The 16,366-nt window shown below is 42.1% G+C and overlaps 4 protein-coding genes and 1 long non-coding RNA gene across 6 annotated transcripts in view; 3 read left to right on the top strand and 2 right to left on the bottom strand.

The window, feature by feature from the left end:
* LOC144004884 (uncharacterized) overlaps positions 1-4,330 on the top strand; it is a 64,235-nt gene extending 59,905 nt beyond the window's left edge. The window contains exons 6-8 of one of the 2 annotated variants that reach the window (XM_077502554.1): positions 1,896-1,999; positions 2,068-2,246; positions 2,853-4,330. The gene's annotated coding sequence lies outside the window, so the exon portion shown is untranslated. Of the gene's footprint in view, positions 1-1,895; positions 2,000-2,067; positions 2,833-2,852 lie in introns of those variants that run through there. The other variant, XR_013279453.1, reaches the window with a different exon arrangement.
* uros (uroporphyrinogen III synthase) lies at positions 49-4,997 on the bottom strand. The gene is made up of 10 exons (XM_077502553.1): positions 4,060-4,997; positions 3,742-3,812; positions 3,582-3,665; positions 3,402-3,492; positions 3,198-3,272; positions 2,874-2,948; positions 2,609-2,692; positions 2,258-2,343; positions 2,053-2,151; positions 49-1,985 (listed from the first exon to the last, which is right to left on the bottom strand). The coding sequence occupies exons 2-10, from the start codon at positions 3,799-3,801 to the stop codon at positions 1,863-1,865; spliced, it is 777 nt and encodes a 258-aa protein (XP_077358679.1). The 5' UTR covers positions 3,802-3,812; positions 4,060-4,997; the 3' UTR covers positions 49-1,862.
* bccip (BRCA2 and CDKN1A interacting protein) lies at positions 4,504-7,559 on the top strand. Its single transcript, XM_077502548.1, has 7 exons — positions 4,504-4,949; positions 5,135-5,209; positions 5,300-5,380; positions 5,686-5,772; positions 5,846-6,033; positions 6,142-6,310; positions 7,067-7,559. Exons 1-7 carry the CDS (start codon positions 4,683-4,685, stop codon positions 7,235-7,237), a joined length of 1,038 nt encoding a protein of 345 aa, XP_077358674.1. The 5' UTR covers positions 4,504-4,682; the 3' UTR covers positions 7,238-7,559.
* Positions 7,560-8,693: 1,134 nt separating this feature from the next.
* dhx32a (DEAH (Asp-Glu-Ala-His) box polypeptide 32a) lies at positions 8,694-15,909 on the bottom strand. The gene is made up of 11 exons (XM_077502532.1): positions 15,505-15,909; positions 14,610-14,803; positions 13,727-14,102; positions 13,393-13,623; positions 13,145-13,238; positions 12,664-12,813; positions 10,651-10,842; positions 10,387-10,539; positions 10,122-10,312; positions 9,749-9,939; positions 8,694-9,658 (listed from the first exon to the last, which is right to left on the bottom strand). Exons 1-11 carry the CDS (start codon positions 15,814-15,816, stop codon positions 9,490-9,492), a joined length of 2,253 nt encoding a protein of 750 aa, XP_077358658.1. The 5' UTR covers positions 15,817-15,909; the 3' UTR covers positions 8,694-9,489.
* The window catches only part of LOC144004885 (uncharacterized), a 35,675-nt gene continuing 34,826 nt past the window's right edge, over positions 15,518-16,366 (top strand). Inside the window, exon 1 of the long non-coding RNA XR_013279454.1 lies at positions 15,518-15,647. This is a non-coding gene — a long non-coding RNA (uncharacterized LOC144004885). The remainder of the gene's footprint in view (positions 15,648-16,366) is intronic.

The raw sequence follows: 16,366 nt of genomic DNA, 5'->3' as shown, positions 1-16,366 counted from the left end.
CTCTGCTGGGTTTCACTGGACTTTGAAGAACACCCACTTTGAACAGACTCAAGCACAATCTTTAATTAACAAGACTACACAAAATAAAGCTCCACAATATACAATAGAATAATACAATACACGTCATGTCTTTGGGATTCGGTATAAATAATGGAATTACATACAAAACCAGCAAGAAGAATTTCAAATCTTCATTCACAGGACATTTCATTCGATACACCAGCAGGGTGGGCAACTTCAGTGCAACCAATTTACATGAAATCCAGATAACAGTAAACACAAGCATCACCTTCTGAGATCTTGAACATACTAAAATACTCTCCAAATTGTGCAAAAAAATGAGTATCCTAGTGAATATTTCCACCCCTAAAACTCAGTTCAGTGGCCCCCTCCTGTGTATTAGAAATCATTCATAATTGCCACCACAGCATCCGATTTACACAAAATCCTCACAAGAAGATGCAAGAAAATGAATAAAGAAGCTACAATGAATATACAGTGTTCCCTCGTTTATCGTGGGTTCATCTTTCGCAGCCTCGCTGTTTCGTGGATTTTTTTATTTTTTTGTTTTTTTATTTTTTTGTTCAAGTGGCCGTATCTCTCGAACCCTACGTTCAACCGGGGGTATACGGGCATCCGCGGATTCGTCTCGACGAGACATTTCCAACGGTTGTCTGTCCTGCCACTCCACGACATTGCATTCCAGAGATGGAAAATATATACTGTGCTGTATAACAAGTAAATTAAAAAAAAAAAAAAAAAGACTGTAAAGGGAAAATAATGAATGAAAAAGCATTCATAATAAACTAAAAATCATACCAAAACGGAAAAACAAATGACAAAAATATATACTGTGCTGTATACTGTAATAATTAACTCATTCACTCCCGCCATTTTCACTGAGGCAACCCCCTTTGCTCCTGTCTCTTTTCCTGGATTTTGACTGATTTTGCAAGGCCCGCAGGCTATTGTGTTCTATTGCTATACAAATACGGAACCTACGAAAAGAAAGTTTAGAGTCTCTTCTTTCGTTAGGAAAAAGTGTATATTTCTATCCGTTTCCGTTTTGAAGCAATTAGAATATAGCTTTTAAGTTAAGCTTAAGTTTCATCATTATTCACAAATCTGTTTAAAACACTCGGGAAAATAACTTTTTGCAACATGGCCCTGGTTGATCTCTTATACTCCGCTGCCACCTGCTGGCCGTTTTTGTAATAACTACCATATGTTCAAGCATTCTCTTCAGTTCAGAGGCTGCATCAAAGCCTTGTGCATGCTCTAGCATAAAACAAAAAAAAACATGTAAATACGTCTTTGGGAGAATGGCGGCAATATTTGAAATAAAACTTATTTATACGTTTTTGGGAGAGAATGAGTTAAAAAAAAAATTAATGGAGAAAATGAATGTAAATGAAAAAAACGTATATGATAAATAAATAATTTATAATAAAGTAAAACATACTAAAACAAAAAAAACGAATATATATATATAAATATGTGTATGTATATTTTTTTATATATATATATATATATATATTAACGGGAATAAAACAAAAAAAAAATCACACGGATCTCCATTATCGCGGGTTGTTTTTGGAACGTAACACCCGCGATAAACGAGGGAACACTGTATTATAAATGAGCTGGGACATGCCCACAACCTTCTTGAGGATACGTGGTTCAGATAATGGATGGTTGGATGTACATATCTTACTGGATGCAAAAATGGAGTGCAGAATAGTTGGTGATCGTGACAGGATACGCTACAAAAATCAATGAAGTATGCTGTGAAAGGCGCAGGTAGTCGGCCATTTTGCTTGAACAATGGCGTTTACTGTATCTGCGTGACAAATGTCGGATGGTCATTTTAGCGCTTTGCTTATTGCCTCCGCCAGGTGCTGCGCGGTGGGCTTCTCTGCGGTGCAGCAGACGCTAAGACCCTCCGCCCGCATGGCGTCCCGTGTGGTCGGCCCGATGGCGGCAAACTGCACACGACAAGGTACGTGACTCATGGATTCAATTGCACATCTTTGTTGTTATATCCAGATTAACCTTGATTTGTGTTAGCCGCTCGCCGGCCAGCTTACGCAAGACCTGCAGGCAGAAGTTGACTCCCGATGGGCTGAAGAAGGCCACACTAGCCGGGGGGCCCTGAGAATGACAATGATAAAAATGGGAGACGCACTGTATAGCGGAGCTTCCCAACCACTGTGCCTTGAGATATATAGTGTGCAACATAGCGAGAGGTGAGTTTGACCTGTGCCGCAAAATAGTCTGTAAGATTCTTGCCCAAGTCAGGATGCTCAGCTGTTTGATAGACAGTCAATGTCTCAAGGGGAACCCCTAGTGGACAAAACAGGAAGTGATCATCACACAAAATGGATATTGAATAATCCCCATGAAGGAAATTAGGATTTAGTAAGGAAGTAAAACTTTCAAAATCTGAAGATATTTGATATTGTTCGCAGAAGCACCGTTACAGAAAGTTACAGTTTATGTTCCGCAGTAGTTCATTGACTTTATTTTTTAAATAATATATCCCTTTTAACCATTTGCTTTTTTTTTTTTTTTTTTTTTTATGTACTAAAAGGCCTTTTTTTTTTTTTACCATTCTCCCTCAAAGCCATAGGCAGGACTTCTCGTTTGATGGAGCCGCAGGGGAAGAAAAGTGGGGATATATTGGTGTCCTCTCCTGCACAGAGAAGGAAACATGTTCATTTGACATACTTCTAATTAGGGCAACTAGTCCAATCACAGATTTTCGTTTTGTATAAATGGGCATCACATCTTATTCCGATGAAGTAACTTGAATTCATCATTTAATAACCCAGTCCTTCTTCTAATACCAACAGACTGAAAGCATGTCGGCGTACGTTCAATGATGACACGCGACAAGACCTCCGCCGTCCCCGTGTCCTCACCAAGCGGATTCAAACCAAGACGGCGTACTGCAGAGAAGAAGGAAAAAAAAGTCACACAAACACGAGTGTTTGTCGTCATATTGAGTTGGAGTCAGTAACAATCAATCACTTCCCACCACCAGGAACTACACTAAAAGGACAACAAAAGGTGGGACACACTTCAGGAAGGTGCTACACCTGCTCAGGAACAATAAAAGTGCATCGCAACAAGTTGTGACTTGTGCTAACGGCGCTAACGGTACCTTGCGCGTGCATGTCGGTGGCAGGTGACTTTACCTAAGGTGCCCGTCGCTTTGCCCACCACATAAACAGACTTTGAGTTCCACTTGTTCTTCGCTGTGCGCTCCCATTCTGTGGAAAAAGACACAAAAGTGTTGTTTTCTTACACTTGTGTGAGAGGTTTTTCATTATTTTTACACTTTCAGAACGTTATTTTCACATATGAAACAGGAGCGGGTTCTCCGTAAGAAATTGACTCACCTTCTCGTTTTTCATCTAAGCACATCTTCACTGCTTCCACGGCTCTCGGGCTTGTAAATATGAGGCCACCATGTTTTTCTGGCTGGAAAAGCTTTTGGGAAAGATCATTGTCTTGAATTTAAGATGACATTAAAAAAAAAAAAAAAAAGACAATAATGCAGCAAAAAAATGTCTGGTCACCTTCTCTGACAGGGTGTTCAGTGAAACAAACTTAAATGATAGCACAGGCAGAAGCGTTGCTTTCAGGTCACGTGACGCCATCTCCTGCAGAATTGCAAAAACAATCGACTAAAGAAGATGGGTTCATTATTGTTTTCGTGACTTGTTTTCATGCCTTTACCTGGATGTAAGGATCAGGCTGGTCTCCATCTCTTGGCTCCTTCAGAAGCAGCACATTCATCTTGATAAAGACTGTACAAATTATATATCATAGGATAACTATATTATAGTCGAGATTTGCGGAAAATGAATGGAGCTGTCATCAAGAAGTGAAGTGAAAACGAATGAGGGCGTGAATACATAGAAAGCTAAACTACACCCAACAAGTGTTAGTTTACTGATAACAACATAGTCGTTTGGATAGAAGCTTTTTGATGAGCTTATTCGCTCACAAATTATTCACTAAAACAACAAAATTCGATTAGGACAAACCACTTACTTATATTACCCGTAATGTACCATGACGTTTGCGTTACATTATCGCCTCAAAAAATATGTTTTTAAAATACACAACGAAACTTGCTAGCTTGATCACACGTCTGAACGCATATAGACTAAATATTGTAAAGAAGGGAGGGGTCTTAAAATTTTAAAGTTGAATAATAAACTCCTCCCAAGCAAGACTTGCGTGTTACAGCATATATGTACTTTATAATGTGTAATAAAGTATATTATCTACGAGTGAGGAACCAATGTGTTGCTGCAAATTGCGGATGAAATGCAATTAGAACAGTTGTCACCCCTTCGTGATTAGTTTATCCCAAATGACGGCGTCGCCATTTAGTCTCTGACGTAGTACGGCAAGTCGGTGGGAACTACATAAAATATGAACCAAAATGGCGTCCTCGTAAGCAAGTTTCCGCTGAATTCTATAGAGTAAAAGAAAAGATTATTTTAAATGTGACTAAAAATTCCACAAAAAGCACATGGGTGTTTGAACTATTTTTACTATTGTGTAAAAACTTACGTCAGGTGACATTGACATTTTGATGGCTGGAATGCAAACCCTACGTTCCCGATTGGTTGGTTCTGACTGAATATCGCTATCTATGGTGACGTTTGATGACGAGTTTGAGCCAAAATGGCGTAGTGTTGCCGGTGTCGGTGGTACCGACAGGTGGTCGCTCTCAGACACGCCCACCCACAAACTGTGCTCGCTCGAACACTCGGCGCATGTTTGTTTGCAGCATGGCTTCGTCGGCTAAGAAGAGGGCAGTAGGTATGGGGGAAAACCCCCAGGAAAGCAATGACAGCTCGGACGAGAGTCCGGGGACAGACGACGGTTCCACCGATGAGGACAGCGAATCGTTCGAAGAGGTGGTTAATGAGGTGAGGGTGACGTTTTAGAGCCGCTTGAATGAATGCCTGGCCTCGCTAGGTTGCTAACGCTAACGCTAACGCTGTTGCATGGTAACAGTGTGTGACATTAGCCTTGTAGTTCTGCTTAAAACATCTTTTAATATTTTGTGCGATTTATAGGTGCATTAAAACAAGCACATTTATTTGCTATTCAGGAGGTTACGGTGGACTTCGAAGCGCACGCCGTTTCGCACAATGACTTTAATGGCATCAAGAAGCTCTTACAACAGGTTGGTTGTATTAGTTAAAGACAAAAATAAATGATCATAAAATGTGTCAGCATGCGTTTTGACCGTTTCGCTGGTTTGTTGCGCTCCAAGCTGTTTCTGAAGGCTCACGTCAACACGTCAGAGATGACCGACATCATCATCGAGCAGAACCACGTGGGAAGTGTCATCAAGGTGGCTCACTCATTCACATCAACTTTTACTTTATACTACGACTGACTTTTAACTTTATATTGTGTAAAAAATAAAGTTTTATAAATGTAGGTCTTTGTCAGTAAAGAACACATTTTTATTTTTAGAAAGGTTTTATTTTTGCACTTATAAAATGGTCTTTTTTATTTTTTTTTTATTTTTTTTTTATTTTTTTTTTATTTTTTTTTACATCTTTTGATTTGATAAGTATTACAAAAAATTTTAATATAATTTTTTTGTCAAAAAAAAAAGAAGACAAAAACAAACGTATTTTTTTCCCCCCCAAGCAAGCAGAGGTGCCCGAAGACAGCGACGATGACGACCCGGATGAAGTGTTTGGCTTTATCACCATGCTGAACCTTACAGAACGGAAGGTAAGACCGCATCGTCGTCTCCCAAACAGTCTAGTCGGCATCCTCTTTGATGCGTATTGTCCATCGTGCGCAGGGCGTGCAGTGCATGGATCAGATCAAAGAGCTGATCCTGGAGCAGTGCGAGAAGAGTTTGGGCCACGTCGCCGCTGAGCAGCTGGAGCAGATGCTCGGCGACACCGCCAAGCCCGTCGGCCTGCTGCTGAGCGAGCGCTTTATCAACGTGCCGCCGCAGATCGCCCTGCCGCTGCACATGCACCTGCAGTGAGTTGCTTGTGTAATTAGTCCCAATTTTTGAAGAAAGGTGTTACAAAAAAAACATCAGTTAGCAAAATAGTTTACCCAATGGGTGTTGACCTTTTATTTTGACAGGGATGAGATCTCCGAAGCGGAGCGTACCAACAAGCCCAGTGGGAAGTACCACTACTACTTGATGATCAGCAAGACCTGCATGCAGGCCAGCAAGACCGTTACTGGCAGAGGCCCGGACCCCAAGGACGAATACATGTTCATTAACGCTGAGGAGGAGTTCTTCTTTGAGGTATTGACATTGTGACAGTATGTTTAACTATGGTTGGTAATTACTAGGTGTGTGAATTGCCTAGTACCTGACGATTCGATTCGTATCACGATTCACAGGTCACGATTCGATTCGATACCGATTAATCCCGATACGAATTTATAAGTCGATTGTTGCGATTTTTTTTCATTCAAATTTAGAAAATACTAATCAGTAAGCTTGTAGAGTGTAAGATTTATATGAAAATGTATTATTTATTTATCTGAAATTGCAGTCTTATAGAGGTTGTAATCTGTTTCATGTTTGAACAGCATTAAAATAAAATATTAAGGCTTAATGTTCCATTCATATAACATTCTTCCATGCTCAAGGTGTGAATCCTAACCCGAAGTCAGACGTTTTGTTGAATATTTTTCCATTAAAAATGGAAGTTTAAAAATCGATTCACACACACACACACACAAAAAAAGGCAATGATGATAAGACGTTGAATCGTTAAGACTACCGAATGAACAATTCTGAGCTCTTAAAAAATAAATAAATAAATACATAAATAAATAAAAATTTATTGAATCGATTCGAGTATCGCGATATATCGCCGAATCGATATTTTTTAACACCCCTAGTAATTACGCTGTTGGGCTAGTTATAAACTTTAGCTTTTGTGACTAAGCGTGACTAGACACAAAGCAAACTCGAGGTACAACTGACTGTGCAAGGAATGACAAATTCGATTTTTTTAATTTTTTTTAATGTGTTTTAAATGTCTTCTTGTAGCACGCCGTCTCCACGTTCCACTTCTCGGTGCAGGACGAGGCCGACTCGTGCTTGAGCGGCCGCTGGTCCTTCGACGACGTTCCCATGAAGCCGTTCCGCACGGTCATGTTGATCCCGGTGGAAAGAATTCCCACCATCATGGACAGACTCAAAGAATATCTCAGCGTCTGACGACTGGTGGCATAAATGACAGTATAAATGGCGGCAAGAAATTCCCCAGGAAAAAAAATGGACGGTTATTCTAATAATTATTGTGAAGATTTAATGCAGATATGCAATGTGAATGGCTATACAACAGAGTGGGTGAGGAAAGTTTTGTAAGTACTCTGAATGTTTATTATACATAACAAGCAACTGTATTGGACTTTTGAGACAATTTCATCATGTATTATATTAAGTTTTCTACCCAAATAATGTTTAGAAAACTTTATAATGGTCTGGTGATGACAAATCTAATGGACAGATTTGTCTTCAATAAAAATATTATACATTACATTTATTACAAAAATATGAAAAGTATTTTTCTAGTGGAAACGTCTTGTTTCCAATTCCATGCTATGCAGCATTAAAAACATTAAGATTTGTGAACATTTTTTCTTTTTAGTGTCTCAGAATAGAAAAGCTACAGCATTGACTTGTGCTGGATTCAATGGGGTATATGCCACAGAAGAGGCGGGACGTGATTTTGCACATCAATTTGTTTCCGGTCCGGGTTGCGAACGCGCAACCGAGGGGCACAAAGTTGGAAGCACGAGTATTTTTGATGCAGCCCTCGCGTCGCAAACCGAACCGGAAACAAACTGATGTGCGAAAACAGTCCCGCCTCTTCCGTGGCATATACCCCATTAAATTTCTCACGTTACGCAGTCGTAAAATCATTTTGTACAAAGATTTTTCAAATTAATATATAATTTTTCTTATGGTGACTGAGGGAGAACGTAGAAAAACGATCGTACCACCTTGTCATGCGTTTGAGTTTCCTGCAGTAAACTGAAATCTCACATTGTTGCCAGCTGTGTTAGCATTAGCCACATTAGCACGACACAGAAATGTATATACTGTAATTGATTGCATTAACAATCATATTTTCCAAAGTATTTTTCTTCTAGTTAGGACACCAGCAGATGAAAAATGAAAAGCTACTGCATCAGAGCAAGAATTTCATAAAACATCTCCAGGTGCTCCATTTTTGTTTTTTGTCATTTACTGCAAGATGTGAATTACAAATATAAAATAGAACTTACTGATCCAAAAGTGCACTTTTAAAAAGTAATATTACTTGAAAAAAACTAGCAATTTTTTTTCACTCAGAAATTGAAAGTACATTTTACGTTATTTTATACGTTTTTTTTTTTTTTTTTGGGAAGTTCTCTTAAAGGGATGCTTGGCTCATTGAGCCATTTTCAGCAGTAAAAAGTTAATATGTCTATAATTAATGTGTTAACTTCATTATTTTTCATGTATAATTAAAACCTTTAAAAAGTAATTTTTCTACTTGCTGTTGACTGATATCACCTGTGCTGAGGAAGTAACAACCAATCATGGCTCAGTTTACTGACCAAACCCAGAAAACAGGTGTGCTATGATTGGCCGTTACCTACTTCCTCAGCACAGGTGATGTCATCAGTCGATAGCAAGTACAAAAATTACATTTTAAAGGCATTAATTGTACATGAAAAATAATGGGTTATCAAATTCATTCTGGACAAAATATGAATTTTTATCTGCTGAAAGTTGTTGAATGAGTCAAGTATCCATTTAAGCAATGAGAAACAAACTCATGACCTTCAGCTAGGTGTAGATTAAAGCGCTATATAAAAAGCAGTCCATTTGGTAAACAGCCACTCTACTGCCTGAGCCATGCCACTCCAGCTATTTGCCACTATAAAGCATTACTGGTGTGTCCAAAATAAGAAAAGAAAAAAAAAAAAGCCGGTCTCTTGGAGGTACAAAGATTCCGCCTGACACCATCAATATACTAACACACAGCAGGAGCGGCATGGCTCAGGTGGTAGCGTTACCGTTTTCCAACCTGAACTTTGTAGGTTAGTTGCTCAACCCACGAGGAGCTTTTTGCTTTTCTTCTTCTTTTTCTTTTAATTAAACAAACTGGTAAAATGTGATCAAAACTCTCCTTGTAAAATGTACTTAGAATTACTTGTTTGTTTTTTACAGTGTTCCATATTTGTTCCCCCCACCCCCACCTTCCTGGTCTCGGCCTGTTCATTCTTCCAACCACCATTTTATGAAACTCTGATGCCATTTAATCTCCCCAACTTTTATATGACAAATTATAAAGTTGACAGCATGCTGTGGCTCTTCAAGCCTTTCCACTTATCTGAGTACCACTTTGTGAAACCTCACATTTGGTGGCACCAGATAAGCATTTTAATAATCCTCCCGAAATTCAAATTAATGCCTCATCATTGGATGGCGCAGCGATCAGTAGACCGCACGTTGCTGTCATCGGCGAGGTTGCTGTCCTTGTCCTTCCGAGTGTTGGCGCGAGGGTCCAGCATGTGCTGCAGGATGTCTTTGCTCTCACTATGGGGCAGGTTGTAGAAGTAGTAGAGCGGAGCCGTTTGAGTGAAGCTACAACAGGGGATAGGAAACGATCATATATAGTGGCGTCTTCACGTAAAATTGCAACCTCGCGCATAATACGAATCGCCCGAGACTCACGCTTGCGGCGAAATCTCGGTGATGATCCTCACGTAGTTGTTTTCGTCCAGCGCGTACTCGTGGAACAGCACCCACTCGGGCAGCCCGGGCTTGTTGAAGCGTGGCCCGTAGCCGGATAGCGGGTGCACCTGGGCCACGTGTTTGTGCGCGAGGATCAGGTAATTTCCCGAGCCGTCCACGTCCCGAGCCACCTTTTAAGTCAAGTCATCTTCGTTTATTATACAGCGCTTTCTAACAGCCTTAGCTGTCACAAAGCGCTTTACATCTTTTCACTGCTGAAAATTGTCCAATGAGTCAAGTATCCCTTTTTAAGGAGGAGAGGGAGTTGAAAATGGAACGTTTAAGGTGGAAATGCGCGCTTTGGGCAACACACCTGCATGAAGAAGCCCGTTAGCAGGGCTCGCTTCAGGTCGGCCGCGTTCTTCCTGGTGCCAAAGGCCGGTTCCGAGACAGGTAGCTCAATCCGCTTCAACGTGTCGCTCAGCTCCGCCCTGATGCTCTCCGCCATCCGCAGGGCAGAATAGTCCAGGAAATTGTTCCGGCACCATTTTTCAACATGGGAATCTATGAAATAAAACCTGTTTAAAAAATAAAAAAAGTGGGAAGCTCCAAGAGATACACGTCACCCATAACCTGACATTGTGTTTGACACGGATCCTTCTGGCTTCTCTTGAAGGCGTTGAAGATGTTAACGAGGGTGAAGTGGTCGCCTTCGTGGTGCTGGAATTTCCCGTGACACTGCGAGGCCTCGTGGCTCGTTCCGGACGAAGGCTCCAGGAAGCAGGTCGGCGCTTAAAAAGAAGAAGAAAATACACAATGATCAACGGTCCCTGAAGGCACCGCGTGCGTGCGTGACGTGACGGGTGAGTGTCTGCTTGATTGGTGGAGAATTCCGAGGGTACCTGAAAGCATGGCCGCCACGGTCAGCATCTCGCTGACGCAGTCGAACTCGCAGGAGGCCAGCAGCGCTTTGGCCAGCTGAGGCTCCAGCGGGATTTCGGACACGATGACGCCGATCTCAGAGAGGTTGCCGCTGTCGTCCAAAGCAGCGAGGTAGTCCAACTCCTCCAGGGCCTGCATGAGACTCTCGGGATCTGTGGCGAGGGAGGAAAAACAGCCCTTTTCTGTGCTGCATGTGACACTCTTCAGCTGCCAATTATAACTGACAATAATCAACCAATCACCAGTGCTGCATGTAAATCAATGATGTCCATACTATGGCCCGGGGGGCCATTTTTGGCCCGCCCTACATGTTTTGGTGGCCCACATCATATACAGTTTCCTCGTTTATCGCGGGTTCATCTTTCGCGGTCTCGCTATTTCACAGATTTTTTTTTTACAGCGTGCTTTTTTTTTCTCTGCATGCTTTTTGTTTTTGTTTTTTGTCTTTGCGCGGCCGTATCTCTCGAACCCTACATCCGACCGGGGAAATACGGGCATCCGCGGATCCGTCTCAACGAGACCTTTCCATCGGTGTCTGTCCCGTTGCATACACATTGCAGTGCTGTATAACAAGTATCTTAAAAACATGTACTTTTAGTAAAAAAAATGACTGTAAATTAAAAAAAATATATATATTTATATTAAAAAGCATTCATAATGAACTAAAAATCACACCAAAATGACAAAACATAATGGAAAAAAATATATACTGTGCTCTACACTGAAATAAATACAAAAAAACCAAAGCATACTTTTAATGGGAAAAAATTAATGTAAATGAAAATAGGAGCACATATTATGAATGAAAAAGCATTTATAATAAAGTAAAAATCATACCAAATGAAAAACATATAAACGAAAAAAAATATATATATATATGTTTAACAAAATTTGTATTTATTTTTTTAATTAACGCAGATTTCCATGATTGCAGATAGATTTTGGAACGAAACACCCGCTATAAACGAGGAACACGGGACTAAAAATAACTTGATATGGCCACAGTGCCTTTTTTAGAACAAGAAGGTGGAATAAAGTTTTCTATCTATGCAAAGACGCACATAAATTTACAGCCAGACACAAAAATGTTTTCATCCACTTTAGTGTCAGAGGTTGGATTTGTGAAAACATCACTTAGCATTAATGGTTCTTAAGTGTGGTCAGTTTACAACTTTGTTCTTGGAGTGATTCAGCAACTGCTCAGTGAAGAGGCCGATCTATTATAGTGGCACACACGGATAACCCCCAAAACATAAAAAAAATATAAATCCTTAACTATTTGCCTTATGACTTTTAGCAGTAGCAGTTTTTCATTTTATCAATGCTGTATAATTGCTTGATTGATTTCACCGTGTTTAGTAAGTTAAAGTTAAAAAAATAAAATAAAATTCCTAGTGATCCTTGCGTCTATTTTTTCTGTATGTGGCCCTCAGAAGACGTAGTTTGGACAGCCCTGATGCGAATCGACCGACATCTCTAAAGAATCAAGAGTCGCATCATCCTTTCACTCGCGCTGTGTAATGACTGGCAGGTAAACCAAACCAATGACTGTCTATAGTTTCTTCAAAGAAGGCGGGATCTATTGTATGGCGAAACATTCCACTGTGAACTTTGAGGACCGTCTTTTATGGTTCTGTAGGCATAATTATTGACACGTAGATTGACCAGTAAGGAGCAAGAGAGGCAACCGACCAATCGCAGAGTGTGACCACCTCAACATTGTTTCCCAACAAAGAAAGCTTGCACGATCACTAACGAGTTGAGTTGTCCCCCTTTTTTGCCCGACTGTCAAACAATGCCGGCCAGCCGGCTCACGTCCGCTCGGGTCAGTCGCGCCTCAACGGACCCAAAAAGACCGAGATCATCTGAGCACAAAAAAAGAACCACAACCGTGGGAACGACTCGAACGAGACCTCCTCCCTCCAAATGCTCATAAACAGACAATTAGCAAGCGTTTTCCCGGCAAGGCTCACCGGGTCGGTCGATGAACTGGCACTGGCCCAAACCTCCGATCTCCATCCTCTTCAGGAAGAGAACGGTGGCCGTGATGTTGACTTCCAGGATCTGCGGTGATCTCAGAATAGGAAGTTGGCCGTCCTCCGCGTATAAACAGAAACATTTCCCTGCGACGGAAAAACATTGACAAGGCTGATGTTTCTGGGGTTGGTGAAAGATTCTGGTTTTGTAACTCTGTGGTTGGTAGGTGGTGTCTGGTTGGTGCTGGATTTCACTTTGTTTCCTTTGATCCTTCCTCTGGTCTCCTGACAACTTCACAACTCAAAGTATCTGGTTATGAACTTACGGTGAAGGTTTTTTTTTAGTTTTTTTTTACAGGTTTCAGATGAATTAAAGAGCAGAAGCACATACCAAGATGCCAACAGATGGCGCCAAAATCATATTTAAAACATGGCTTTAGTAAGTGCCAAACCGCGAATATGCAAGATTTCTCCATACCTGCTGGTCCACACAGTTTTCTGCGTAGTTCTGCCTGGCAGCGACTGATGGGCTGGAGCACCTCGGAGTTGGCTCGTATTCTCGGGTTGTACACCTTACAAAGTGAACAACGTCAACTCGGACTTTAATTTTTGTGTGCCCGTTTGTAGGCTTGATCATGTTGACGTTCGCGGGAAGTTGGACAGGACGCTATTGTTGGAATTCTGGGCCGGGGGGAAGTAACTAACGTCTAGCAATCCGAAGGTTACCATTTTCTTCTGGACTCCGCAGTCCACCACAAAGTTGACAGATTCATTGGCCCACCACGCATCCTCCCCGTGTCGGGTGGTCAGGAAAACTCTCCTGATTTTTCCTCGCTCATCTGCTGGAGACCCAAGTCCCCCCCGGCTGGGACCCAGGACCACGGGAACCATCTGTCCCAGGTGTGCTCCGAGTCTGGTTCCTTCTTTCTGCAAGATGCTGAGGGCGCAGTGCACCTCCTGCGGGAGGAGTCACATCTTAGACTCTCCAAAACTTGGGACCTTTACCGGTTTGGAATAAGGTTCAAAGTTTGACTGACAGACAGGCCAAAAACAAACGCACCTCCTCCGATGCCAAAAACACGATGACATCACCATCCTCCTTGGTGCGGTGGATCTCCAGAACCAGCCTCAGAGCCGAGTAGAAATAGTCCTTCCCGCCCCCCATGTGTACCACCTCCGGGAGACTCAACGAAGGTGACTCCAGACTGATGATCGGGGCTCTCCGGACATGATTCCGAAGGCTGTCCGTCAGAGGAGGTGCGGTGAGGACCACCACTCGGAGTTCGGGCCTGTGCACCAGGATGTCCTTCAGGAGGCCCAGCAGGAGGTCGGTGCTCACCATCCTCTGGTGGGCCTGGTCGATGACGATCACGCCGTAGTGCTCCAGAAAAGGGTCGGACATCATCTCTCTGAGCAAGATGTCATCGGTGCAGTACCTGAGAAGACATCCGTGCACCTTTGAGTTTCACTTTTGGGGGGGGGGGGCTAGCCTCAAAAGTTCTACCCTAAAAATCAAGATTAGGAACTATACAAATTTGGTCCTGGACAAGGTACTGGTGGCAAATCCAGGTCCAGAAAGTAAAAACCCTGCCACAGATTGGCTCTACGTGCGAGCTAGCTCGTGAGTGCCCGAGCGAGCTTCCCAGGTGCTCAGTTACCTGCGAGGGAGCTAGCGAGCGAGCTCTCTAGCTAAGTTCCCCCGGTGCTCGATTACCTGCTAGGTCCTAGCTAGCAAGGAAGCTGCCTAGGTAGCTCCTCAGGTGCTCGGTTACCTGCTAGGTCCTAGCGAGCGAGCGAGTTCCCTAGCTTGCTCCCCGGGTTCTTGGTTACCTGCTAGGGCGCTAGCTAGCTAGCACAAGGAGCTAAAGACAAACTGTGGCTGGGTTTTTTACTTTCTGGACCTGGATTTGCCACACCTCTGTAAAGAGGTCTGGGTTGCCGACCTGAGAACAGTGTCGGAGCAGCAGCAAGTCTCCCGGCCCACACTGTAGCCCACCTCGTGGCCGACGTTCACGTCCATTTCGTCGGCCACGCGCAAGGCCAAGTCCACGGGCCGCCGCCCACCAGCCTGCGTGCACACCACCGTGCCATAGCGGTAGCGGTTCGACAGGCACAACTCTGCACACCACTGAGGGATCTGTCGGATTTAAGACAAAACAGAATGTCAACATTTCCCTTCAGGTTACAGCCACCAATAACGGGTTCGCAATCTGTTCAGAGATATGTACTCAGTCATGTGTAATGTTGCGCTTGTGCCACTGTGAGGCGCTCAAACACTTTTCCTTTATCTTCCTTTGTTCTTTTATCTTCTTTTTACTTTGAGCCTGGAGGCTGATGAGTGCAGACGTGCTTTGTTGTGCTCCACAATAAATACGCCATACTTGGCCAAAGAAACTTAATCTTTCCGTCATCCATTCATCTGAATGCATCGTTAAGCTTCCAAAACTTAACACAATCACCACGGCCACGTAAAACAAACAGTAAAGTAGGTATTTTCTATATTTTATATCTTGTATTGAATCACCTTTTTTGTTATTTATTTAAAAAAAATACTGTATATATTTTTATTTTCATATTGTATTGAAATATTTGCAGGTGTATTACATTACAATTTTTTAATTCCAAGACAAAAAAAATATACATTAATTTATCGTAAAGTATTTTACCTATTCTACCTATTTTTGCACCGAATGTAATAAGAAAAATATAATTGTACTACTTTATTCATTGTATTATTTAAAGACATATTTAAACAAACGTTTAAATGATAGCTATATTCAAGTCATTTTTGGGCTGTTGCGGTGCAGGTGTTCATAATATTGGTTCCTGTCCACTCACCTGCGTGCTCCTGCCGGCGTCGGCGTGCGCGCACACGACCAGCAGCTGCGCATGAGCGAGCGCGTCGTCGAAACGTCGCCGGAGTGTCCACACAGGCAGCGTCCTCCTCTCGGCCAGCAGCTTGTAGTACCGCGACGAGAAAGGTAAGCCGTCGAAGGGGTTCAGCTCCAGTTCGTCTCCGAAGCAAAAGGGAGCCTCGCCGGCCCGTTCGGCCGCATTTTGGCACTTCTTTTGGGCTACGCTGTCGGTCCACTCAGTGGCACTTTGGCGTTTCTTTTGGGCGTCATTCGTGGCGTTGTCGTCGTCACTCATGGCGCGTTTAAGTGTTAGTCCGAAATGTCAGCGTTTCAAAATGAAGTGACGAAGGTACTCCGTTCACACAAGGGGCAAACGAAAAGCCCCAACTGTCCCGACTGACCCTGAACGCCCCACCTCCATTTGTTTCGCACGTGTTCTCATTAATGGTCAAGTTAGCATCATTAAAAAAAATAATAATATATATATATATCCCCCCAAATTAGACGCAATTAAATATGAGCTTTAAGAATAAACACTACTTGGATGTTTGCTTTGGTACTTCCTGTAAAGGTTTATATTATTTTATTTTTTTAGCTTTGGAAAAAGTTAAAGTATTAAACGAAAATAAAAACGTTTTTGGTGTTTTGACCGTTTTCTATTTATTATAAATGAATGTTCTAAATGACTTGCTTTTGGGCGTTATAAATAGTTTATGGAGTCAAAGAAAATATACATTATTGTGATCAATACCAATGAACAACAACATCAGTGAAACTTCATTTTTCAAAATTGTTTATAAAGAAATATACAATAAGTAACTTATTTATTTATTGTCTAATATGTT

This window comes from Festucalex cinctus, chromosome 17 (genome assembly GCF_051991245.1).
Source record: "Festucalex cinctus isolate MCC-2025b chromosome 17, RoL_Fcin_1.0, whole genome shotgun sequence".
NCBI classification, from domain to species: Eukaryota; Metazoa; Chordata; class Actinopteri; order Syngnathiformes; family Syngnathidae; genus Festucalex; species Festucalex cinctus.
Note: the sequence above shows the minus strand (reverse complement) of the source record. Positions and strands in the feature narration are given on the sequence as shown.